The sequence below is a fragment of the Pygocentrus nattereri genome, chromosome 15, assembly GCF_015220715.1.
Source record: "Pygocentrus nattereri isolate fPygNat1 chromosome 15, fPygNat1.pri, whole genome shotgun sequence".
In the NCBI taxonomy this organism is placed as follows: Eukaryota; Metazoa; Chordata; class Actinopteri; order Characiformes; family Serrasalmidae; genus Pygocentrus; species Pygocentrus nattereri.
Window position 1 is genome coordinate 35324217 of NC_051225.1, and position 27903 is coordinate 35352119.

The 27903-nt window shown below is 39.3% G+C and overlaps 2 protein-coding genes across 2 annotated transcripts in view; both read right to left on the minus strand.

The window, feature by feature from the left end:
- The window catches only part of lrrk1 (leucine-rich repeat kinase 1), a 148275-nt gene extending 134634 nt beyond the window's left edge, over positions 1-13641 (minus strand). Inside the window, exons 1-2 of the mRNA XM_017699556.2 lie at positions 13423-13641; positions 8532-8688 (exon numbers count right to left, since the gene is read on the minus strand). Of these exons, the coding sequence (XP_017555045.2) occupies positions 8532-8604 (73 nt within the window). The 5' untranslated portion in view covers positions 8605-8688; positions 13423-13641. The remainder of the gene's footprint in view (positions 1-8531; positions 8689-13422) is intronic.
- A 4261-nt stretch (positions 13642-17902) lies between these two features.
- aldh1a3 (aldehyde dehydrogenase 1 family, member A3) overlaps positions 17903-27903 on the minus strand; it is a 29194-nt gene continuing 19193 nt past the window's right edge. Inside the window, exons 8-13 of the mRNA XM_017699497.2 lie at positions 27708-27810; positions 25695-25879; positions 24290-24454; positions 20396-20553; positions 19039-19113; positions 17903-18525 (exon numbers count right to left, since the gene is read on the minus strand). Of these exons, the coding sequence (XP_017554986.1) occupies positions 18450-18525; positions 19039-19113; positions 20396-20553; positions 24290-24454; positions 25695-25879; positions 27708-27810 (762 nt within the window). The 3' untranslated portion in view covers positions 17903-18449. The remainder of the gene's footprint in view (positions 18526-19038; positions 19114-20395; positions 20554-24289; positions 24455-25694; positions 25880-27707; positions 27811-27903) is intronic.

Genomic DNA, 27903 nt, shown 5'->3' on the forward strand with positions numbered 1-27903 from the left:
GGGCAATTATTATACAGTTATTTCTGCAGATTGCAATAATTTTAAAAAGATGATATCTTTCACAGTCATATGTTTACACTGCAACATTATGTGAACTAGAGCATATTTACCACCTTTAGAGGGCGGCGGTGAGTAACGCTCGTTTATTCGATGTTTGTTAATAACACCTTTAGAGGGCGGCGGTGAGTAACGCTCATTTATTCGGTGTTTGTTAACACCTTTAGAGGGCGGCGGTGAGTAACGCTCATTTTTTTGATGTTTGTTAATAACACCTTTAGAGGGCGGCGGTGAGTAACGCTCATTTTTTTGATGTTTGTTAATATCACCTTTAGAGGGCAGCGGTGAGTAACGCTCGTTTATTTGATGTTTGTTAATAACACCTTTAGAGGGCGGCGGTGAGTAACGCTCATTTATTCGATGTTTGTTAACACCTTTAGAGGGCGGCGGTGAGTAATGCTCGTTTATTCGATGTTTGTTAATAACACCTTTAGAGGGCGGCGGTGAGTAACGCTCGTTTATTCCATGTTTGTTAATAACACCTTTAGAGTGTTAAACAGTTTTAGGCCACGGAGGTGTTAATAACAAAAAGTTTTAGGCGGGCGGAGGTGTTAATAACACTTTGAAGTGAATTATTTCTCTATTTTTTTTATTTCTTTCTGGTTATTACTTTCCTCATTCTTGCTCACTTTCGTTATGGATGATTATATCACAGACATTATTACAATACAAACAAGCAAGTTGCAAATGTTTGTGATTAATCAGATTTTTCGCCAAGCTGAAAAATCCACTGACCTGATTTTATCAGCCAACTGATATTTGGGTCAGGCCTTCACCGAGATAGCCAGCACACTAGATGCTCCAAGTTCTGACCAACACTCAAGCTAAACATCTTTAGAGTTACCGAGTGCTTTTGCTGCTTGTTTTCTTGTAAAACTGTAATTTTCCAGTTTCCTATAAATAAAAATGTACAGTAGAAATACAGTGAAAATCTGCTTTGTCAGAATTTCAGCTTGAAGAACCCTAAAACTGCTCAAGTGCTTTAGTTATCTGTTTAAATATAGCATGTTTCTATTTGTCACCATTGTCTATGGTCACCAACAACAGCATTATGACAAATCCACAATGGTCATTTCAAAGTAGCAGTAATTTTACATTGTCACTATGAGCTTTGAAAAGAAACTGCAATGGTAATTTTACAGTAGAGAGAAAAAAAACAAACAGGCTTAACTTTGAATGAAAGTTAATGAAACTTTTTTTCCAAGTAAATTTGGAGCATTTCTTTTGCTCCAGTCATGACTTTGTAATACACTGTAAAGGAACAGCTCTAAACAGCCAGGTACGTTGTATGCAGCAGAATGATCTGCATGATTAAAACATTCTACTCTAAAGTTTCTGTGTTGACTGACTGTAATATATAGTGGACATTCTCCACAAGTACAAACATAAATAGAGTGGTGTCTTATCAACATGTATTTGAAGCCTCAGTGCGTTTCACTTCTTTGTTCTATATTTAAGCTGCAGACGCTGAGGTTCCTCGAACCATAACCACCACACAGATGGTTTTCTCTAATTCCAGTACAGCGTTCAACGGAAAACAAAACCAGCCAATCATTCATCAGCCACTTCAGCTACGCCGTCTCTGTGGACTCATGATTTTCTCACTTGATAAGGTGGAGAGCTTTGCAGTTCACGCATATTAATGCCACACCCCTAAGCACAGGAGAGAAGCATATCAAGAAGCCTACAGCGCTAAAGCGAAGGCATCACTCAGTGAACTTCCACTTCAGAAACTTTACCACCTGATTAGATCATTTACTTGTCTGGGCAAGCAATGAGGACCTGCTGGAGACATTTACTGTACAATAAGGAAAACTGCAGCTTTAAGGCCCAGGACGAGAACCATGTAAAAAGCAATGCATGGCAAAAGTATTCACACTTCAAATGTAATGACACAATCATGCTGTACTAACCCACCTCTAAAATATACAGCTTTTTATACACTAAGTTTTATAATTCATTAAGTTTATAGACTACAATGCAAACTAGCTGAGTTATTCTTGAGTAGAGGAGTGTTTGGACACTCATTTCTTCAGTAGAAGAGCGTAGGTTATTTACATATGCTTTACATATAAGTATGATTCATTGTATTTAAAGAAAACAGTCTTTGTCCTGTGATGGACTGGCGAGCTGTTCAGGGTGTATCCTGCATTCTATGCAATGACCGCAGAAATAGTCTTCAGCACCCCCAAGACCCAGAAGGATAAGCAGTTTAGAAAATGTGTGTGTGTGTGTGTGTGTGTGTGTGTGTGTGTGTGTGTGTGTGTGTGTGTGTGTGTGTGTGTGTCTTTGCAAAATGAAAAACTAAAAGAAGTCTGAAATACAGAAATCTATCAATACAGAATGTAAACCAGATGTAAATGTATGTAATTAACTCTGTAATCAGTTATGTAATTACCTTAATAAATTTAAATAGTTGCATTCTTATGAGAAATCTTTCTTTAACGGTTCTTTATAAAAGCAATGATTTTGTTTAGAACCATGAGCTCTACATAATACTATTTCATGCTTTAAAGGGCTCTTTGCATGGTGAAGTGGTTCTTCAGATTGATGGAAAATGTACTGCATACTGCTTTTCGAAAAAGGGTTCTACTGTTGTTACAAGCTTGACATCATAACAATAGAAGACCCCTTGTTGATGCTATGCAGAACCCTTTTCAAAAAAGGGGCTACATAGAACCATCTACAACACGTTCTCTATTAATCTGAAAAACGCTTTCACCATGCAAAGGGTTCTGTGGGTGTTCATGGTTCTATACAGAACAATTTTTTTAATATAAAGAACCCTTGAAGAACCATCTTTTTAACAAAGTATACTATAGAAGAACCCTTTTTTGGTGATATGTAGAACAATTTTCAAAAAGACATTTACAGAACATTCTCCATCAGTCTGAAGACCTATTTCACCAGGCGAAGAAACGTTTGAGCCTGCATGTGGTTCTATATAGAAGTCATGGTTCTAAATAGAACCACTGCTTTTACTAAAGAACTTAATCTTTACATGTTGACAGCATATGTTCTACTGTGACACAAACAGCTTCCACATAAATGGCATATAAATATGTAAAATGATAACGTGTATGAAATCACAGGAGATGTGATGTTGAACCAACAACATTTGGAGGACAGAAATGAGCAACAAATTAATGGGCTAAATAAATAAACAATGGCTTAAATAAACATTTATAAATGTAAAATGTGGATATTTTCTGTTTTTTGTTTACAGCCCTCAAATCAGTTCTGAGCCCCGGTTATGACCCCTCTGAGTTTCTGTAGGTTTAGTATTGGACTCTTCAGTAATGCACCAATATCAACCCAAACAGTGCTTTCTCTCCCTTAGGAAAGTCCCGGTTTGACTATTCATGTTCTAATTCATTTCCAGTTTCACAAGTTCAGCGTTTACTAAAAAAATTACAGTTAAGTCCAACCCTCTTATGCACACAGCAAGTAAATATGGACACGCCTGCCTGATAAGAAACAGTTTCAGAGCCAAACCTCAGAACACTTTTTGTTAACCAAAATGAGTTACAGTGTACAAAGCATATTATTCTTAAATGGTTAACTCTGTGTGGGTGGAAAGAGTTTACAATTAAAGTTGTTAAAGTGCACTTAACACCTGTAAATTATAAAGTTCACAGAACAAAAACAAAAAGTGAAACTGCTATGAAATCACACCTTCAGCTTCATTTTGGGATTCGTACTAACAGCCTTTACAGAAAACATACACAGCTTGATCTGTACATGTCATGAATGCATCATCCAAATAAGACAAAAATAATTAAAAATAATAATAATAATAATAATATTGATTCAAAAAGACTCAACTTTTAAGACTCAACAGTTTATTTAACCTGATACTGATGTACTGATGCACTGGTATCAGAATTGGGCTTTAGTCTAGCATTGCAAAGAAATACATTTATTTGCAAAAAATTGCAAATACAGTAAAAATGAAATGCAGACACTCAGTTGCCTGGTGTTGCTTAAAAGGGGAATTCCACCCACTATTTTTCAAAATTAATTAAACATAAAAGCATACTTAAACATTAAAGATGTAAACAAAGGGCCTCATTCACCAACTATTCTTAACAAGCAATTTTTTCTTAAAGTCAAAACATTCCGAGAATCACCAGTGTTTTCTGATTTGTGATTTGCACTTTGGTAAGAATAGAATCTACACACACTCAAGAGGACAAAGGTGAGAACAGCTGAGTGGTTTAAGAGCACGTCATGAATCTGTTTTTGTCTTGCAACCTTTCACAAAAACTAATTTAAGGAAGAAAAAAAAAAATGAGTGAACGAGGCCCACGTGAGTTCGGACTATGCTTTCAACGTACAGTTGCGGTATGAGGGGAGAGAACTTATCACTGGTGGTAACAAAAACAGCACAAGTCTATATGAATTAACTCTCAATCATCATTCTTTGAAACAAGCAGAGAGTGCAATCCATACCAAATAGGAAACATTTTATTATGATTTAAATTTGATTCACAGGACAAAAACTACACCTCCCAGAATCCTCTGGGAAGTCCAGATGCTGAGCTATTTGCCTCTTGTTGTTACCAGGGTCGGACTCCGTTAGCCAGACTCCTCAGCAGAGTCATGTGACTCCTGACCTGTCACCCTGAGCCTATCAGAGCTCTCGCTCTACTAATATTGATGTTACTCACCTGTTCATGATGTTCTTATGAGGAGTTGGTTTAGTATTTAAACCTGGGCTGTAGAGCAGAACTTACTGGGCGTTTCTTGTATCTGGTTTTGATTATTGTGTATGACTTTCGGCCTGTTTTTATTTGACCCTGCTTATTGGATTTACCCTTAGTGTACCTTTGCTGGACCTGTTTGCTATACGGTTTTGACTCTTCACCTCATTTTGGATCCTGCTCCATCTTCCCCAACTCTGTTGTGGTTGCCTTTCTCCTGCTGCTTGCTTTCCTGGAATTGTCCCATGCCTGTGTACTGATGATTCTGTGTTCTTCTGATCACCACAGTAAAGCTTTCCTGTTGCTTTTTAACCACACGTCTGCTTACTGACTCCACGTCACACCAGGGGTGCACAATGATATCAGAGCTAAATCAAACTAGGATTGTACTGTTATTGTACTTTATGTCTAAGTATTTATTGCACTATTCATATTGGCACAATCTGTTACTGTACATGGTTTTACTCTGCATACTTATGATTTTACATATGCTGCTCTCACAGTACATACTACCTGCTTTTGCATTATTTCCTCTCACTCTGAATATACACATATGTTTATACTTGCAATATCTATATTTTGTTTACCATTTGTCTACTCTCCCTAATTGTATATATTGTAACCACAGCAATGCTTACCATATTTACTTTTCTGCACTTTACACATAAATAATACTGTATTTGGCACTTCTGGTTAGATGCTAAATTCATTTTATTGGTTCTGTACCTGTACTCTGCACAATGACAATAACGTTTAATCCAATTTAATATAATCTAATATCATAATGCCAGATATTTGCTTAAGAAAACAGGATCAGGCAGATATCTAAATTTGACTCATATTAGAAACCAATACTTGAAGACACATTTACTGCACTCTAGAAGACCAGAATGCTTTGCCCACTCTGGGCTGCTGTGTTGAAATATCTGCGATTTATTAATTGCATTTCACTGTTGTCGGAAGAAAACCTCTTATCTCCATTTCTGAAATTTCATGAGGAATGGACAAAAAGAAACAGCCCAAAATGACTTGTAAAGATGTCTGGTTCCGTTGACTTACACTAAAAGTACAGTAGGTTTTTTCCTTCTCCTGTAAAGTTACCATTTTGGAGATTCAAGGTTTTCTTCCGACAGCAGCGATATGCAACCCTACAGAAATAAATGAAACACTTCTCTCAAACGCCAATTCAGGCAGATCCAATCCCAATTTCAATAGTTTATAAAATGTTAAAAAGTATCAGCAGCTGCAGACATGCACACAAAAAATATTGGATATTGTCATCGGCCCACAGATTCCATGCCAGCACTTCCCTAACATAATCATTTACATAATTACATAATTAAAAAGCAAAATGACAGCAATAACTAAGGGTTGAAGAACCTACAAACAGGATCTGCTACCTTAAGCTTCCTCTTCCATATATTAACAACATAGATACTTAAAGCACCAAAGCACTTTAAAGGTGGGACTGCACAACAACTCGCATTGTTATCATTATCATGATATACGTTTCTACAATAAACACATTGTGAAGGGGTGCAATGCAGGGAGTAACAAAAAACCTCACACATATAGAGCCAAAGTGACATAAATAGACTGGCAGGAACGTAGCATTAGATGCCAAACAGGTGCTTATCCACAACAGGCTTGGACACTGCTCTCCCACACCTGCTCTACCTGAAAAGTAACCTGACTATTCAGCTAAACGGCCAGTTACAACACCCACATGCACAGCTTACAAACTATTCTGTCCTAGAACTAGGAGCCTGTAAAATGTTCAAAACCTGGTGACTTTTCTGACTCTCAGTACTGTGTTGAATGTGCAGACTGTGGAGTAAAGTGTATTAAATTAAGCAGTAATGCTATCGTTACAACAAACGTGCATCATCATAAGGCGCTTTTATTAGATATGGTGCCATTGCCTACGAAAAAAAAACACGCATCTCCAAAACTAACCTCACAAGAAACATTTCTAACTTTGAATGTATGTTAATGGAAAGGAATTCTGAAGCATTTCTATTCGTCTATTCGTCACCAAATTGTCACACAATGTGAAGAACAGCTGCCACGTTCAAATGATACAGGAAAAAAATAAAATTGACAGAAACGGACATGCATGTTATCTTTTGGACAGCACATGATTTGAAGGGTTTCATTTGTTTTTATTTGTAACAATTTTGGAGGTAAAGGGTTTCGGAAAAGAATAACTGGCATTAATGAAAAACTTGTTCTTAGTTCTCTAATAGAAGTGGTATTAATGACTACTACTACTGTAGACAGATGGCTCTGCTTGCGCCACGCTCATAAAATGAAACCATATGAGCCAAGAGCAAGGGAGAACATCAGCCCCATTTTTCATGTTTTTCCATACATTTCATCTTGTCACCTTTAGTGTGTTAGTGTTCTAGTTAGTTATTACTGCTAATTTTTAGGGTTTTTTTTGCAGATATTGTAGTGTTTAGCCTTTTAGACTTAACCAGGCTTATACTGATAACATTCAACATTTGATTAGGTAACCTGACGGACCGATTAAATGAGGATTCTTGCAAGTTCCATAAAGCTGGTGATTTGGCTTGCAGAACGTAAGGATTTAGAGCCAATGCAGCAAACTCTGGTGGACCGGTGAGGCAGTGTATAACCCCAGCTTGTCAGGAATGATACAGTCTCCCTGTTATACTTCTGTGCTTAGAACCAAACAGGCAGCACGCTAAAAGCTTAGGCTACAAAGGTTGGATTGGATATTTCCTCCATTCATTTTTAAAATACCTCAGCCACCATCCTAGCGCAAGGGTTCTTAACAAGCAAGAGATTTGTACAGTGCCCATAAGAGCACCTGTGTAGAAAGAAATGGTCCAATGTCCTAGTAGAAGCTTTTCATGTCAAACTGAATGGAACTTAGACAGTGTTCAAAGAAATCTACTGTATTTATTCAGAATTCGGTACATCTAAGAAATCACGAGTCGGGTTTTATTGAATGTGGACCTGCTCAACAGATCATGAGAAGCAAGCCATCACTGTTTTAGGGACTGTTCTTCCGTTCAGACGCCACTGCCGCTAGCTGCTAATCATTTTCTGGCACTATGTCAACTTTTTGGTGGCTTGACTCAATGGCTTATACCAGTGAGGCTCTAGATGCACCGCCTGACCAGAAACAAGATGGGGATGGTAGGGAAGAAGAATCTTTAAGACCTTGTAAGAAGTTGACGTTGCAAAAGTGCCGTTTAATTCTGGCACTCTCCATATTTTCTGGTAGCTAACGAACACTAGGTCTAAAAACACAGTAGCCCAGCCCACCCAGTTGCCCTCGCAGCCCCACCTCCAAACCCTTAGATCACTGCCAGTGCTCCTCCCAACGTGCCTCTCCCATTTTTGAGCTTTTTTCAAAGTTGAGCCAGAGTTAGCAGAAAATAGTGGGTTCTTGTTACTTTTTCAAAGTTAATCACGATTTTTTTCTTCTGTAAAGTCGCATTTTTGGAGATCTGACGTGTCCCTAATGACACCTAAATCTACAATGCTTTATAAGACGCTTCCTACAGTGCACAAAAATGTGCATTGCAGCTCTAATTAAATAGTGTTTCATTACTTTTAGTTTGCACAATTGTGAACTGTGCTTTTGTAATCGCGTATTTGTTTCTGCTGTTTGCTTAAAGGAGAGCTTACTTTCTATTCTTTCTGTTTACACAGCAAAAAGAGTCCGTACTCGCAGCACATCCAGGCAGAGGCTAATCAAGGGCATTAAAGGTAAATTACTCATGGAAGCAAAGGACTCACCATCTTGCTCCGCAGTGCTGCAAGCAGGCTGCACCTCAGAGTCCTCAGCGTCTCCAACATTCCAGTACGACATGTTATTGCACTAAGAAAGCATCTCAGACTGAGAAGGTCACCCCAGACTCATCCAGTAACATCAGCAGTGCTGCGATTCATTCATCTAGGGGGAAAAGATGTTAGAAGTTGATTGGTCAGTAAAATGAAAATGAAGAAACAGAGTCAGCTGTGATCTGTGTTATCTCAGGCCTCGTCATCTCATTATCTCCGCACTTCAGGTGGTGCCAAAGGTTCTGCTTACTTATTGCAGGAAATCAACAAAACAGCAGTAAAATCAAAACAAAGAACACAATTAAGGTCAGATCAGCCTAACAGAGTCCATTTAGATTAATCATTTGCTTTTTAACTTTAATCTCGTAGCTGACAAAGCACAATAGCATGAGTGCACGATATAAACTAGACTGGGGCAATATGATGATGACTCATTATTGTTGTGATAGGCTTTGCTATTGATAAACAATGCACTTTTTCTGAGCATAATGCACCTAAAAAACACTGACCAACTGCATAATCCATTACAAAGTCCCAATCCCAATCCTTATTTTCACCCCTACGCCTTGTTTTGAACTGAGTTACAAGGGGTAGTGGTTAAAATCTTCCTATGAAATGGGACCCTCAGATAAAAAGAGCATTACTTCTTTATCAGGCCACTAGCGCTGCTCTGTAGGCAACCCTGCCGGTCTGCAGTGACAGCAGAGGAAGGTAAAATTCAGCTCCTCACTGCTGGGCTTTAGTTACACTAAAGAGAGGGATGCGACAACTACTTACTATTGCCCACCCCTAATTCTTCAGGGGTATGAAGCTAAAGGCAATTCACCAGCCTCTTGTTCAAATTCTCCTGTTCCACATTAAATCGCGCAGCAGTTCCATGTAAGGTGAAACAGGAACTTTAGCTAGCTACCAAGACGTCAGTTTTCATGCTTGTTATGAAGAAAGAAACCACAATACTTCGAAAATGGCACTGATCTGAGTGAATACAACGGTTATGAGCATTTTTTAATAGAGAAAATTGTTTCTTTGGACGCTTGTTCAGCCATCTTGCTGGTTTTTCTTTATTTCTCATAACATTTGGAGTGAGTCTCTGAAAAACCTCCGTTTGGAGGGTCATGTAGCCCTAACACTTCATCATACACCTCTATCTCGACAAACATCAGGACACCCTACCCCTCCACTTCGCGTGTTCACGTCTAGGGGTAGGGCTGTGTGGTAGGAGCAAGGGGGGAAATGGGACTGGGCCAAGGAGAGCATAATTACTGTTTAACTGGGGTTTTAGTGCAGTGCAGTGAATAAAGTAAAAATAAGTGTACTCAGAGATTTGTAAAAAATAATAAAATAATACATTTTTTAAAATAATAATAATGAAATAAAAAAGGGAGATGAACAGACTGATAGATTAGATAAAACAGATGCTGAGGAACTTCTCCTTTGGGGCCAAAATTTTAAAGTTGAAAAAAGGCAATGAATCACAACATATCACATATTTTTAATATCTCAGTAATATTGAAGTGTCGGGCCTTTGGTGATTCCCACCCCTAATGACTTTTCCACAGTTTCACAAACAACAAACAGAATGTAAATGGCTACGTTTTCGTCAGCCGGTCTGCGGCAAAGGCATTTAAATAAACGTCGCTGAAAAAGCATTTATTGCGACACATCACAGATCTTATAAAAACAACAAGTCCTATCTTACGACTTGCTGCTGCAACACCAGCTACAGGTCAGCACAGAGTAATGTTTGTATATTTGAGCTTGGGCTGTGTCTGTGATCAATTTGGCCACTTTAGGGCTTATGTTTCAATAGTTGCATGCAATAAACACACACACACATTTTCTAAGTCACTTCTCCCTGAGGGTCGCAGGGGGGAGCTGGAGCCTATCATCGGGCAGAAGGCAGGATATGCCCTGGACAGGTCGACATTCCATCGCAGGGCAGACAGACAGAAATACACATTCACACACACTCAAACCCAGGGGGCAATGTAGCATGTCCAACTGGCCTGACTGCATGTCTTTGGGAGGAAACCCACGCAGACACGGGGAGAACATGCAAACTTCACACAGAGAGGACCCCGGTCACCCGGCCTGGGAATTGAACCCAGGCCCTCCTCGCTGTGAGGCAACAGCGCTACCCACCACGCCACCCATGCAGTGACCTGACAATTAATCATCAGCTAAAATGTCATGATTGTGACAAGCCTACTTACAACATACTAAAACTAAGCCAACATCGCCGATATTTCTTCATGCATGTATCTGTCCATGCTGGCGCCTACGCGTAAACATCTGTAAATTCACCTGGCCTAGCATAACGCAGAAATATGACGTATTTCTGAAGGGTTACAAACGCAGTAAAGCAAATAAAATGCAGATATTTCAGCGCAGCATCCTGCTCAACATCTGGGCTAGTCTGTCTCATTTGTTCCATCAGCCACACAGTTTGAGCTTTGGGCATGAAGAACAATGACCCATAAAAATCAAACACAAAAATCAGCCACTGACCAGTTTGGCTGTAATGAGAATCAGCCAAATAAAAATGTATGATCTTTTAATAAAGAGATTAATCAGATTTATAAGAGTCAATTCACCACTGTGTCCACGTTAGATCCTCAGTCCAAATCAGACCACTGTCTGCAGCTGTTCTCAAGGCACTGGGCTTTTTAGTTTTAATAAATGGCTGGTCAGTTTATCTGGACTATATTGGTCCAGCATGCCAGACTATGCCTCCAACAAAGGCCCTCCTTTGCTGGAGCAACCATGCAGGCATACAGACGTGACTCATTTTTCCTTGGCCTGGAACACTGAAGTCATTGGTCACTGTAACAAACAGGCCCCTGCTTTCTACAGTACGCTGTTTATGGCGAATTTCAATGAGGTGACAGTGGCTGCTACAGTGGCACCAACACACACTGTTCGGACCATTCTGTCATCACCATCGCCGCTCAGGAGCGTCTTTTGCTCGTGTCAGCCCTGTTTCATTAGCCACGCCGGAGCGCTGCCTTTACAGAAACTCTGCTTTGCCTATGTTGAGACTGTAGCCAGCAGAGTAAACTCAGGAAAGACACTAGTGCTGTTCTCCAATCCTTTTTAGCATTTTAATCAGAGATAAGTAGTGACTACTTATTTACATGCACTAAAAGGGGGAGTCCACAGATTTTTCAAAATTCGTGTACAATTCAGTAACTGAGACTGAAGTTATTCAGAGCGGTCTGATGTGAAATGCTCCACTTCGGAGACTCGGATTTCTTTACAGTGGTGGTGATGGGAACCATATACTATCCAAAACTACCAGATGTTTTTATAATGTTGATGATGGTAAAACAGCTGTAAATCTGAAAATATAAGTTTTCTTTAGGGGCTGTTTTGCCAAGCATGTACCTCTCCAGCACCAGAGAATTTAAATTAAAAAACAACATTATAGGCCAGGACCTTCTCAAAACTATCATAAAATCAATGTATCAGACATCAGCCACTGTATTCATATTCATGTATCTGCTTCACGTAATAACTTTCTGTGAAGGAGCTTTTAGAGGCATTACACTCTTCAGATGTCAGGTTCCTATTATTCTATTAACCATAACATTTATGGCGTTTGGCTGACGCTCTTATCCAGAGCGACTTACAATGTGATCATTTTACACAGGTGGGTGATGGTGGTGTTAGGAATCTTGCCCAAGGACTCTTATTGGTATAGTGTAGGGTGCCCAGGTGGGGGATTGAACCCCAGTCTACAGCATAGAAGGCAGAGGTGTTACCCACTACACTAACCAACCACAACCTATTCCACATAGAACCACTCTTGAACATCTGTTTACATCTTAACTATTTAACTACGCAGAACCCCTTCAAGTGAAATGGACTGACCGACCGGCACTTTTTAAATGATAATATTCTAACTTGGCGTGTTCACAAGTTTCAGTTCGCATTTAGTTGCTAATAAGCATTTTATTTTAGGCCAAACGGATCAAAACAATAGAAGAACAGACTTCAGCTCCTGCGCTGAGTGTATTCAAGAGGTTTTTTGCAGTTGTAAATCAGGACTTGGGGTAGTTTTTGACCTTTTTGGCGCCACAGTAAGCTCTTCAGTGTTTGGCTGTGGTTCTATGAACCAGACTCTGCTTGCTTTAAAGGGCAAATTACTTCGATTTCCAAACTTTCTGCACAATTAAATGTTTAAGATGTAGACAAGGGTCATTGAGAGTGGTTTGGTCTGAAATGCTCTGTTCTCGAGAAACTTACCGAGTCAGAGCTGTTTACAGTGGCGGTGACAGGAACCAGACGTCCACCTCTAAACGTCACTACGTTATGCTAGATTTTTAAAAGCCGTTCTTGGCGGAGCTGCACATGCATTGCGTTGTGAGGCAAAATAGTCGACGAAAATTGACTTTTTTCTCTTTTACCATCATCAACTTTATCTATGTAAAAACCCAGAAGACAAGTGTGGCTTCACTGGTGGTTTGGGATAGTAAATAAATTGCTACGTGTGTGTTGTATGACAATCCCTGGTTCCTATCACCACCATTGTAAAGAAAAGCGGTTGGTTCGCTTCTTTACAGCGACTTAGTTTACATCTCTGGTTGAATTATGCAGAATTTTTGAAAAATCGGTGGAGTTCCCCTTTAACATACAGCCATTCGTGCTAAAGGAGGAGAGTATCTAACAAAGAATGAATAAACCGACAGAAACAGTGTAATAGCGCCAGAAACTCGGCGCAAGTGTTCGTCTCGCTTTGGCTCTGGACCTTCAGCTCTGGAGCGGCTTGTAGTCCTCAGGTCTTTCAGGTTCTGTGACGCCGTAAATCACAGCCTGCCTAATGAAATGCAGCGGTAGAGCGACTTACCGACGTTTGGGCCCCATAACGCGCAGTCTGAGGTGTAAACAGCGTGAAAATGCGCAGAGGAGGACGAGACGCAGCCATTAAATGCGCAAACGTGCAGTTGGTCTTCACGTATGAAGCCTCCAGCAGCCTGAATGACTTCCTGGTGCGGCTGCAGTGAAGCCGTGTTTCCTCACAGCAGGATAGCCCTGAGGAGGTGGGAGGTTTCACATGATCGCTTTACCCCTTCTCAAGTTTATCTGTGAGAAATAATGCACTTCCGTCCCTCACATCAACACGGAGCTTCTATTTTGAATAAGGCGTGGCCACGGTTTAGTGTTGAGGCCACGAGGTTCTTAATTCAGACCAGATATTATTACACTGAAGCCACCAGTTACTACATTAAGTATATAAATGACTATATGTAGACCAGGAGTGACCACTCAGACCACCAGTATACTATAGCAGTACTGCAAACTGAATGAATTGAGGCAAATTACTATATTGAGGCAACGCATTACTATACTGAGGCCACAAACTAATATTTTGAGGTCACAAATTAATATATTGAAGCCACAATTTAATATTTTGAGGCCACAGATTCATATATTGAGGCCACGAGTTACAAATGACAAAACCATGAATTTCAAATGAATATATTGAAGCCACAAATGAATACTTTGATGCCACAAATTAATATATGAGGCCACAAGTTACTATATTGAGGCCACAAATCACTATACTGTGGACATCAATTACTATACTGAGGACACAAATTACTATATTGAGGCCACAAATTCCTATACTAATATTGTGAGGCCGTAAATTCATATATAGAAGCAACAAATTAATATATTGAGGCCACCAGTTACTATATAGAGGTCACAAACTACTATATTAAGGCCACAAATTAATATATTGAGGCCATGAATTAATACATTGAGACCATCACTTACTATATTGAGGCAACAAGTTCATTTACAGCAGACACTCTTATCCAGAGCAACTTACAGTTCAATCATTTTACACAAGTAGGCGAAGGTGGTGTTAGGAGTCTTGCCCAAGGACTCTTATTGGTATAGTGTAGGGTGTTTACCCAGGTGGGGGATTGAACCCCAGTCTACAGTGTAGAAGGCAGAGGTGTTAACCACTACACTAACCAACAGACAAGTTTCAGAAAAACTTAACTCATGGCCTCAATATATTAATCTGTGGCCACACCTTATTAAAAATGAATCATCATGTTACTTTAGGGGCTTCGTACATTAAGCTCCTATTTTCTTTATTTTTAAATGTAATTTCATTGGTGGTGTTTTTCTACCTTAAAATGCTACTTCAAGGTTCATTGTGGACATGATGCATGATGATTTGCAGCATAAGACAAAAATATAAAAATGTTTTTTTTTTAATTGAAGTACCTTCATAAAATATTAGTTGAATTACCCTCAGAGTTTTGACACAGATCTACAACTGTATGCAACAGTTTGAACACCCCTGATTAAATGAAGTTTTTGTTGATTTTCTAAATGATCCTCTACACAAAAAAAGGTAAATATGATCATTTTTGTACATTTTACTGCACGATTTCCATGTATTTGCTGAGATAAAAACACATACAATATATAATGTGCCATAACTTTTGCACAGACCACAGTCTGTTTTATTTTTCAGCAAAAACTAAATCAAAAAATAAAAATGTGCATTAAAATAAGTGTTCTTTGTAGGACCAGGGGCACCCAAAGCTTTTGATATGATTGTATTAAGCTTATGATGATCTATTATTAATCATTTCTTGATATAAAATGATATTTTAGCTATTTGATCAGTGAGATCTGGTCAGCACTTTAAAAATATGAAGCGTTCTGGATAATATTATTATTATATTCATTTTTATGCACTTCAGCTTTTTTTTGGGGGGGGGGGGTTAAATGGTTAAAGCTCCATTGCCCTGTTCAAAAGTTATATAGCAAGTTATTGATAAAGTGTGTATCAGTTTTTTATCCCATTCAAGTGTAAGGTGGCCTTGTTGGGTTGAGACTGACCTACTGACCCTTCATACTCAACATCCAGGTAAGATGACTAAGATAAAATTACTGCCATGAGTTACATGCATGATAAAGTGCTGATAAAATGAAAAGGGACACATGAGAGTGAGTCTCTGATAGCGTTCAGTCAGTGGTGTTTTCAGAGCCGTTCACCTCACCACGCTTCCCAGAGCTTCACTCAGTGTTCATTCCCACACCGTCCATTCAAAACAGCGGATACAGTCAAAAGAAGCTTTTATTTAAAAGTTGAAATGATAGAAATAGCTGTCGAAAGGTAAAAGCCATTGCAAGAGACAAAGTAAATGATATATATTTTCAAATAACCCCCCATTTTATCTGCACGTACATTCTGAAGTTACAGAAAAATTCTGTTTACTTTTTCATTCTAAATGCAGGTAAACATAAGAGCAAACAGTCAGTGTTGAGAATGGATCTATTAAGGTAGGATTACTGTAAAATGACAGCAACAGCATTACACTTTCTCCAGAGGTCACAACAGGTGCATAAAGACAAGCTTCCTTTCAGGATGTGAACTGTTACATGAGGCTCAGTGTCCAAAATAGAATTAATTCCAGATTATTGACATTTTGTCAGAAAAAAAGCCATATATCCATTTTTGTCTTTTTGTTTTTGGCATAATTCGAAAATGCCCTTTGTCCTTTACATTGTGTCAAAATTTCATGATGAATGGACCAAAAAAAGGGCCCAAAATTACTTGTAAAAAAAGTCCGGTCCCATTGACTTACATTAAAAGTAAACCATGCATTTTCCTTCTCCTGTAAAGTTACTGTATATATATATATATATATATATATATATATATATATATATATATATGTGTGTCACTGTCCACTCAGACTGTAAGAAATGCAGCTTTCAACAATTCACATATCAATAGTCCAGCTGAATTCTACATTAGACAAAGCGAAAAACAAAATAAAATGGAAAATTTTTAATAAACAATTGGTCTAAAGTCAACCAACATGGCCAGCTACAAAACGTCTTCCCACCTGAAGGAGTCAGCAGAGGAGAACCAGCCCCTGTGTCTGTCAGTTAGCATTAGCTCTCCAAATTTCCTTGCTGGGGTCAAAGGTAATGATTATGTTTGCCAGATGTTCCACTCTGTGACTTATACACAGCACTATATATATATATATATATATATATATATATATATATATATATATATATATATATATATATATATATATTATATATATATATATTAGGGGTGCGGGAAAAACTCAATTCTTAGATGCATCGCGATGCGGACGTGAACGATTCTGAATCGATTCACAAATGTCAAAATTTAATTAAAAAAAATTTTAATTTATAACGTAACTAATGTCGATGGAATGCAAAGGGCGGAACTTGGAAGTGTGGAAGTTAAGCGCCCGGACAGTCTGTGGCAGCACATAACAAAAACACATGGATGACCGACAAATCTGACCGGCTCCCTCTGCACTAAAGCCAGGTCAGGAGTCACAGCCCAAATGTTAAGAGCCATTTTGTCCTTTCAACAAAACTGAAATCACCTTGGGAGCCACAACATTTAGCCTAGTATGTCTCAGTATGTGTTAATGTCCTAGTGTAGGCTAAAAAACATAAGCAAGAGCGCAGATTTACTCTGCTCTGCTTTAAGCTTTAGCTCAGCTACAACAAAGCGCTTTCCTCTCGTCTCCGCCAGAAAACCTTCCTCAGAAGTAGAGCAGCGTATTGTAAAAGGTCTCTCATCGTTCGGCTGTTTTACGAGGCTGAAGCCGCTTCTCGTTCTCCAGCTTCTTGTTCAAATTTTTCTGATCCTCCTTAAATTCTGACTGAGGCGGCAAATGTAAATGCGGCACCATTTAAGGTGGAACGGGAAAATTCAAAAGAGAAGCGACTTCTGCTTCAACACTTTTCAGTGTTTGACAGTCTCTCGTTGCAGATTTAACATTCCGGGAAACTGCGCTGCTTATAAATGTGAATAAGTCTCCAAATGTTCATCTTTGCTAAATCATACTAAATAAAACGGGCAGGACGGCTGTAACATGTGCTGCGTGGACATCCGTCATCACAGGATCTTATTTCACCATAACTGAGCGTTTTATCACAGATGAGTGGCAGCAGCGTCTCATGAGCTCCAAACAAAAGCAGTGAATTAGAGCCTTCCTGTTCACTCGCCACAGCACTTCCATTTGTTTCATTAATTAAAGACATTATAAATTAATTAAAGATCATTGAAAATACTTTGCTTTAAAAGTACCAAGTCATCACACAGTGAGAAATAAAGCGATCCTGTATAGAAAAGAAGATGCATCGTAATCGAATTGATTCGCGAGGTGCCAAGAGATTCCCATCCCTAATATATATATATATAACCTTGCATAAGGAAGGAATGAAAATGAATCCTCAACATCACTGAATGTGTTTGTGTTTGGGATGAGAAGCAGATGCTAAACCAACTTCTAAGCCTGAACTTTGGAGGTGTGTCTGCAGATTCTTTGAGAAACTGAAAGTGAGTCTCCTAAAAGAATAGAAGCTGGAATAAAGGTAAAGACTGGACACCAAGATGGTCTCTGACTTTTGCATATATAATCAGTCAGATTAAATTGGTCAGATCTGTGATCGACAAACGTAACAGGAGCAATAGGAAAGAACTTTCTCAGTGCAAAACACCTAAAGCCATGTGAATCTGAAATGCTTCAAAAAAGCTCATGTATAGAAACAACCTGGTAGGACAAAGTCATTTTCTTCCATATAAAGACATCCAGATTAAATAAACAATCAAAAATTATACAATCAATTTTTATCTGTACATAACATCTAAAGAGGTATAAAAAGACCAGAAGAAAAATAGACGTGGATTATAAGAAGCCTTTTCAGTGGAGAGAAAGTCTGTTGTGAAATCAAGAGTATTGGTGGCGGTCCGAGGCCGCCAAAGGGTTTTCTGACCCCCAGTCACAGCTACCGATTCTGAAGCACTTTGTGATTTTGCTGGACGTGTCCTGACCTCAGTGATGTCCCTCATACGGTCAGCTGCTCGTTGAGTTTGATGGTGACGGTTTTGACCTCTGTGTACTCCGCCAGTGCGTACTCCCCACTGCACAGAGAGCAGGAGCTTAGTTAAAGCCATAGTTTTGTGAACAGTCGAACAAACGGATACAAATGCAACATATTTGCCTCACTTTGGACAGACAACAGTATTTCACAGTGTCAGAAACAACATCTCTAAACAGATATGGAGCCCTGCTGATGACAAAAATAATAAGAGATCATGCTTTATTAAGCTTTCATCCAGGCTTTCATCCCATGCATTAATACGGCGTGGCCATGACTTAGTAATCTCTTTCCCACGCCTTGCTTGTGGCCATGCATCAGGATCTTGTTCCCATGCCGTACATCCCCACAACTTAATTATATCATTCCCAGTAGTAACTAAGTCATGGCCCTGCATCAGGATCTCATTCCAATGCCTTACTAAATCGTGGCCATACATCAGGATCTTGTTCCCATACGGCTAAGGTGTGGGAGAGAGAGAATTAAGTCGAGGCTAGGACTTACTAAGGTGTGGGAATGAGATAATTAAGCCTTGACAACAACAGACTGTACTTACAGCTCTCGTCCATTCCCTGACATCTTATAACCTCCAAACGGAGCTTGAGCATGAAGGGCATTGTAGCAGTTCACCCTGACAACAGGAGGAAAAGTCAGGGTTAAAAACACCTGATGTATATTTAGATGATATAATATGTACAGTCATCATAACCTCGGCTTACGTATCTTTGATAGAACTCTATTTCTGTCACATGTTGCAGCACCTCAAATTAGGCTAAACAGTTAATGAATAACGCTGTTACAAGACTGGGCAAGTTACCTAACCTGGCCTGCCATATAACACACAGCACAGCTGTAAGAATGAGTTCAGTTTTTACTGATCACACTGTAACTGTTTTGGGATAATGATGCATTTATGGCAGACATTGTGCCACTGTGACAATAAGTCCAGCAATAAAGCCAACCATAAACAGCCAGCTGTATATACTGCCCCCTACTGGCTATTCTATGAAGCTAAAGAGGCTGTTTACAGCACTGTTGTACTACATTCCTAGAGAAAGCCAGTAGGCAGAGAGCAGACTTTCTCATATTTTTAGTGCACAATTATTGTTTATTCAACATACTGTTAATGTGTTCCAACGTGTGCTACTCAGCGATTACATAGAAATTGTGCACAAAAAATGTGCAGAAGATATCAGGATGCTCTCTGTAGAGGATGTGTTCACTTATTTTGCTTAGAAAGCCAACAACACGTCATCTGACCAGGGGTCCTTCAATGTTTGCATACCACTGGATCCTTCCCCAACTAAACAGATCTTAATATGTAAACAGATTTTTCAAAAATATGATAATACTTTGCAAGTTTATAGGTTTCAAAGAAGCAGTTAAAAATAAATAAATAAAATAAAATAAATACAGAAAGAAGTTATAATAAAATCTGAAGTTAGAAAGTGAATATCCTGAATAAATTCATAAATATGACATACTTGGACAAATTTCTATTAAAGTGCCTCATGTTTTTAAAAAATAGTTATAAATCTTCCTGTAGATAATATGAAATGATACTGATGATATACTAAATATGATTATTTAATAATAATATAACATAATATTATATAATATCATATTTAATATATAATAATAATATTTAATAATTTTGTGGCGTCCCCTGAAAAAGTACATTTTAAATCAAACTGATTTCTTGTGTGCGAGTTGCAGCATTTGAATCAAATCAGACCAAATAAGTCAATTAAAATGAATCCCACAGTTTAAGCGGTTAAACAGTACAGCTTACATCACACTCAGGTATGTAACAGAATAAAGAATGTGAGAATATGATTATAAATGTGTCCGTCAATCACTCAGTAAAGCTTTATTAAAGCTGAATTATGTAAGAAACAGATGCAGTGTCTCACCACACAGTCCCGGCCTCCAGCGCTGAGGACACGCTCACTGCCCGCTCAACACTGCGGGTAAACACGGCGGCTGCCAGGCCGTAGTGCGTGTTGTTGGCCCTCTCTATCACCTCCTCCTGACTTTTAAACTTCAGGATGCACTGAACCGGCCCAAATATCTACAACATTATACAATATTTATAAGCATTATTATACGACATCACAACATTTATAGAGCTGGATATTATTGAAATAGAATAAATACAATATAATCCATGAACAGAATGAATAATTAAGAACCTTTTGCAATATTTTGGCAGATATCTTGGCAGTGTACTGACTGCTTGGATGTATTCAGTTAAATGCAGTTCATTAAACACCCAAGAAAGTTGGGAAGGTTGTGCGTCCACATACTTACATGTTCTGACCACTAGAGGGCACAACAGTACTTACTGCAACACATACTACAACATACAGCCCATTTGCTGGGTCATACTGTATAGTAGAGTCTACCAAAGTTAGTTATTTTAAAGCTGTGAATGTGTACAGTGCATAAAATTGGATTTAAATATTTTATGGACATATTAGGGCCATGACAAATCTAGTTTAATTCAAGCTTCCTCATAAACTTAATTGTGTCAGGCTCCCAGTTTTTTCCATTATGTATTAAACATAAGACCCTTACTGTCATTTATGTAACGCAACAGCAGTTTGCACATATATGCAAGTGTTTTGGGAGTGTGGATGTGCTGGCTCTGTTCATGATACTCTGGGAAAATATCTAATGATAAATAACGATCTATGAACTCTGCACAATCACTTTCTATCCATCAAAAAAGAATTTTCTTTACAGCAGCTCAAAAGACAATTTGCAAACTATGGTTCGAACCGAACCCTCCACCCCTGCTCGCCTTATCTGGTTTGCTTATCATTAGAACTTTTGAAATATACCACGGCTAAGATAAAACAAGAACAACCGTATCTTGGTCAAACACTGGAAAGAACCGTTCAAATGAATGAGAGATTAATGATCTCTATAAATCTGGAAACTATTTCCTACTTTAGTCTATTACTTAATTTCTCTTTTCATGTGCATGTCTGCATGTGTGTAACATTGACCATCATTACAATGTATTCCATATAAAAACTCAGCAGACTCAGCATATAAAAACTCATGTAGCATCACTGGTGGTCTTGGATAGTAAATAAACCACCACTCTAAAGAAATCACAGTCATTAAGCTTCTCTATTATGGACCATTTCACATCAAACCACTCTGAATGACTTTGTTTGAATGTAAATAAAATAATTGTGTTACATTTTTAAACAATAACTAATAACTATATATTATAACACTGTAATAAAATAGAATTTTATTACAGTTGTAAATGATCTTGAGGGTACATCTTGGGCTGTGTGTGTATGAAGCTTACTGATGTGGATTTATTTACAGCGGTGGTGATAGGAACCTGGGGTCACTATGTCTACAGCACAAATATTCCTCTTCTGAGTTTCTATATGGAATGCTGCTGATAGTAAAACAGTGAAAAAGTTTTCTTACTGGATTATTTTGCCTTACAACACCCTGCATGTATCACTCTCCATCATGAGTGGATTAAAATACTGTCATAAAACATCACAACATTACATTTAAAAAAAAATCATAATAGCTTTCTTTCATGTAGCTTTTAGAGGCATTAAACTCTTCAGACGTCTGGTTCCTATCACCGCCACTGTGAACAGTTCTGTAAGTTTCTCTAGAATGGAGCATTTCATACCAAACCACGCTGAATGTCCTGAACCCTGATTCTGGATTCATTATGCAAAAATGTGATGAATTGGTGGAATTCCCCTAGAAAATGCATAAGCAAAGGCATATTTGCCAAACGCTACACCAGCAACGTTTTTGTCCTGTCTGTTCATTGCAGCCTCACTCTGCCCTCTCAGTCTTTTAAGCATTTGATTATACACACACACATTCTCTAAGCCGCTTCTTCCTCAGGGTCACGGGGGGGTGGGGTGGGTGGGTGGGGGGGGTGCTGGAGCCTATCCCAGCGGTCACTGGGCGGAAGGCAGGATACACCCTGGACAGGTTACCAGTCCATTGCAGGGCAGACAGACAGACACATTCACTCACACAATTTAGCATGTCCAATTGGCCTGAATGCATGTCTTTGGACTGTGGGAGGAAACCGATGCAGACACAGGGAGAACATGCAAACTCCACCCCGGTCGCCCGGCCGGGGAATTGAACACAGGCCCTTCTTGCTGTGAGGCGACAGAGCTACCCACCACGCCACCACACTCCTGCATTTGATTATATTTTTATGTATTTAGTCTTTTTTGGTGTTTACCTTTCAAATAAGGTAAAAACAAATAAGGCTTCTGATTCCGTTTGAAGTAATTAGTATGATTATCAGTGGAATATATCACAATAGAAAAAATCATAGCAGGACAAATTGCTGTTTTTGCTGATGATTATAAAGAGCTCATATTATGGAAAAAAGAATTTCCCTCACTTTTCTTTAAATAAAGGAGATTGTATTAGTATTTGAACATTGCTAAGGTTTCAAAACAGTTCACCACACTGACAGTCCATACATGGAAATAAAGCCACAAAACTCAAAAATTGAGTTTGTTTACAGGTGGTGTGGTGGGTAGCGCTGTCGCCTCACAGCAAGGGGGGCCTGTGTTCGATTCCCCAGGCGGGCGACCAGGGTCCTCTCTGTGTGGAGTTGGCATGTTCTCCCCGTGTCTGCGTGGGTTTACTCCGGGTTCTCCTGTTTCCTCCCACAGTCCAAAGACATGCAGTCAGGCCAATTGGACATGCCCATTGCCCCTAGGTGTGAGTTGGTGTGTGATTGTGTATGTCTGTCTGCCCTGCGATGGACTGGCGGCCTGTCCAGGGTGTATCCTGCCTTCCGCCCAATGACCGCTAGGATAGGCTCCAGCACCCCCTGCGACCCTGACGGAGAAGTGACTTAGAAAGTGTGTGTGTGTGTGTGTGTGTGTGTGTGTGTGTGTGTGTGTGTGAGAGAGTTTGTTTACATGCACTCCGATCATAACGTCTGCAGATATCTGATAATTCAAATGGTCATGTAAACAGCACACTCCGATTTCTTCGATCAGAGTAAGGTCTAGAAATCTGATTAAGGAATCTGATAGAGAGAGCAGGACTTTAGCTCAGTAATCAGATTTCTTGGTGCATGTGAACTCTTACCCTGATTTCTTTTGGATTTCTCAGTTTGTGCATGTAAACAGACTGTGGTACTGGAAATAAGCGAGCAGTGCTGTCACGAGACACAGCAAGCGACGCTGAATCCAAATGCATGCTTGACAAAATAAAGGATCTAAATATTCTCCATCTTCTAGATGGTGTATGTTCTCATTTTCAGGTAAAGTAGTGCAATGTTTTAAAAAAACAAGCTGCAGGATGAAGTTTGAGTTTTACATTAGGTCTACGTCAAAATCTAATTTTCGGCAGTTATCGGATTATTAAGTGCATGTAAACCCCCTTATTGTTTCAGTGATATCATAAGTAGTAATTTACATATATACACCTATACAGCCATTATAGCACTTTAGCTCCTCAAGTTATGAGGAGTGTTTCATCCACGAGTGGTTTTTGAATGAGGCACAACACAGGACTGCAAATCAGAACAGAGCTCATTTATCATATAACGCTCTTAACAAAGACAGACGGATGTTTTTTGGTACATAAAACCACCCAGATGTTATGACTGGCCCTCAAGGGCAAACATATCACACAAGAAAAATGTAGGACGGGCCCTTCAATGGTATAATTGTACTATACAGGAGTAAGTGATTTTACATGATTACATATTTAATATGAGGTCTGTCTACAGAAACCATTGCTGTTTATTCAAAGTAATCTACAGATAACATGAGCATTACCTCTTCCTTTGCAAGCCGCATGTGGTCTTTGACGTCAGAAAAGATGGTGGGCTGGATGAACAGGCCTTTATCCTGCACTGAGCAACCCCCACACTCCAGCTTAGCTCCTTCCTTCTTCCCACTTTCCACCATCTCCAGGATCTTCTCAAACTGCTGCTGATCAATCTGCATATGCATCCGAGTGAGGGATATGGAAATGGTTGAGGATTGGAGGAATTATCAGGTAAATCCTGTACGATATACAGGACACAGCTCCACTCAAGCAATCTCACAATTCTAAAAGTTATATCCACTGTACACTGACATTAAAACCCTTGTTTCTACACTCACTGTCCATTTTATCAGCTCCCCTGACCATATAGGAGCTCTATGCAGTTCTACAGTTACAGACTGTAGTCCATCTGTTTCTCTACATACTTTGTCACCCTGTTCTTCAATGGTTGGGTCGCCCATAGGACCACCACAGAGTAGGTACTATTTGGGTGGTGGATCATTCTCAGCTCTGCAGTGACACTGATGTGGTGGTGGTGTGTTAGTGTGTGTTGTGCTGGTCTGAGTAGATCAGACACAGCAGTGCAGCTGGAGTTTTTAGCCACCTCAGTGTCACTGCTGGACTGAGAATAGTCCACCAACCAAAATTATCCAGCCAACAGCGTCCTGTGGGCAGCGTCCTGTGGCCACTGATGAAGGACTAGAGGATGACCATAACAAACTGCAGCAGCAGATGAGCTGTCGTCTCTGACTTTACATCTACAAGGTGGACCAACAGGTACTAACAGAGTGGACAGTGAATGGAGATAGAAGGAGGTCGTTTTAATGTCCAAAAGTTTGTAGACACCAGCTTTCCTCTGAAATGAAGGGTCTTTATAGAGACTTTGCTGCAGTAATGTCCTCTACTCTTCTGGGAAGACTTTTGGCTGTTGGAACATTGCTGTGCGAATTTGATTGAGCATTAATGAGGCCAGGGACTGACGGATGGTTAGTTCTGGATCACTCCAACTCATCCCAAAGGTATTGAATGGAGGTCCACCACTCCGAAGCACTCAGTTCTACTGCTCCACAGCCCAATGTTGAGGGGCTTTATACCTCTCTAGCCCACACTTGGCATTGAGCCTGGTGACCTTAGGCTCATATGCATGTGCTCCAGACAGTCCCATTGTATTGGTCAATGCTTTTCTTTTCCTTTATAGAGATTACAAGCTGTGTGAGTGTTAGCAATAGGTGCTCCTTAAAGAAGCTGTATTCCCTGTCTAGAAAATGCTAATTGGTGGTGTATAAACTTCTATTACTTGCTAGCTACATTAGCCTCATAGCTCAAGAAACAAACTTCAGACACCAAACATGTCTTGGCCGACTGATTACATTTTCGCATGACGGAAAGTTTTGCATTGCAGGAATATCATACCTGAGGTCCGTGTGAAGTCTGGGGGTCCATGGGGTCTCCAGCTACGATCTTCTTAGCACTTTCAACACTGAGTCTCACAAACTCGTCATACACGCTCTCCTCTACGAACACACGGGACGCAGCAGTGCAGCACTGACCCTGATTATAGAACGCCCCCTTCTGGGCCTCCTGCACTGCTAACTGCACTGCACACAAACACATATGATCTGAGTGGTCAGTTACAAATGCATCTACAATACTAAGCATTTTTAATACTGGAATACATACGGTGGGGGGAAACCAGAAATCCGACACTTTTGTCTTTGTTACTTAATATAAATACACTCTGTATATCGACAAATTTACACATATAATGTCTTTTGGCCATGTACAAAAGTATGTATTTATAAGCGTAAACAGAGATGTGTAAAAAATGAATGAAAATGATATGAAAACAAGAAAAATTACATTAATTTATAAAAATGTGGTGTTTGCGCTGCTGTGAGTCTCTTGTGAAGCATGAAATATTCATTCAAAAGTCAGAGCTGTGGGGTTGGATTTGAAATTTGGATTCAGAGTTTTTCAGACCAACTCAGACATCTTTATGGGACTCAGGAGTGATGCTGAATTAGATTTCATATCGTTGGACAGTGAGTTGTGTTGGTTGTTTGCTAGGTTTGCTAGCCACTGAATACAGAATTTCATATTGCCCTTGTAACATAAAGGAAAGTAATCTTGTGACTATGAAGTGGTTGTAACTGTATAGCTAATAACTGGCAAATTCTTCAATATTATCCACATACTTTGCAAACAGTGTCTTTTTTTTGCTTCAGAGTTTGTTCTCTGTTTGGGAAACTTGTAATTGTGAAGTTGTTTTAGCCGTACAGCTAATATTAGCTGGCTAATTAGCTACTATTAGCTGATTCCTTGGCTAACGGTGCCTTTTATGCTTCAGAGTTTGCTCTTTGGGAAATTTGCAAGTGTGAAGTTGTTTTAGTTGTATAGCTAACATTAGCTGGGTAATTCATTAATATTAGCTGATTACTTTGCTAATGGTGTCTTTTTTGGCTTCAGAGTTCATTGTCTATTGTTTGATAAATCAGGCTAGGCATTATTATCAGACATTTTCCAGCACTGCTGTCTGTCCACTTTCATAAAGTCAACCAATGTAAAATATTGATAAGGAAGAGGGGCGCAGCACAGCCTATGGTACAAAATGTTCTCCGCATGGGTTCTCCCGCAAATTTTACTTTTACCATAGAGGTCCCAAGTCCCCAAATTAGCCAAACTTACAAAGTGCCGCTCTAAGAAATAATTTGTTTAGCAGCATCGAGCTTCAATTTTTGGCCCAGTGCTCTTAGCAAAGCTTCTTCAAGGCTATGAGGGTCCCTTTGTTGCCCTCACAATTCCAAAATGTTCCATACATTTTCACTGAGATTCAAGTCAGCAGATTCAGCAAGAACCCTCAGCTTTTTTGCAAACCAATCTTGTCTTGTTAAAAAATCTTCTTTGTTTTTTGCCCAGTGAAATCAAATGATCCTCTAATATGGCCTGGTACAACTGGCCCTTGACATTTGGACCTCAAAGACGCAATTTAACTTGAAGCAAATATTATTAGGTGGAATGGTATATAAATTCAAAGCAATTCTAGACTATTAACTATCATCAGCTGAAATATGACTCCATAACTGAATTTTATCCCCCGTTCCCTCTGCTGTAACAAAGTCTGTGCTTTAAGTCAATCAAAGACCCAAAATTCTTGTTTTTCTGCAATCGTCCATCAAAACGTAAAGACTATTGTCCTGCCTCTGAAATATCTTTGGATTTTTGATCAAATCACTGTGCATCAGCAGGCAGGAACAATAAGAGTAAAAGTATCATGTTTCACCTGCCCCCTCTGTTATATTAGGCCATACTTTCTATCGTTAACACTCGGTATTCACTCGGTATTCAGTTTTGAATAAAAACACATTACAGGTAGATCTGCCGGTCCCTTTTGTTTCAGTGCAGGACTGTAAAAACCACATCACTTACAGTCTGAGTCAGCAAACACAATGCAGGGGTTCTTCCCTCCCAGCTCCAGAGTCACTCTTTTCAGATTGCTTTTAGCTGCCGCCTCTTTGATCAGCTGACCCACCTAAACACAAAGAGGGCGGTGAACAATTGAGAGATAGAAAGTGGTTTAAATCAATGGCAGTCTTAGAACAGTTTAGGCCAGTTTCAGTTTTAT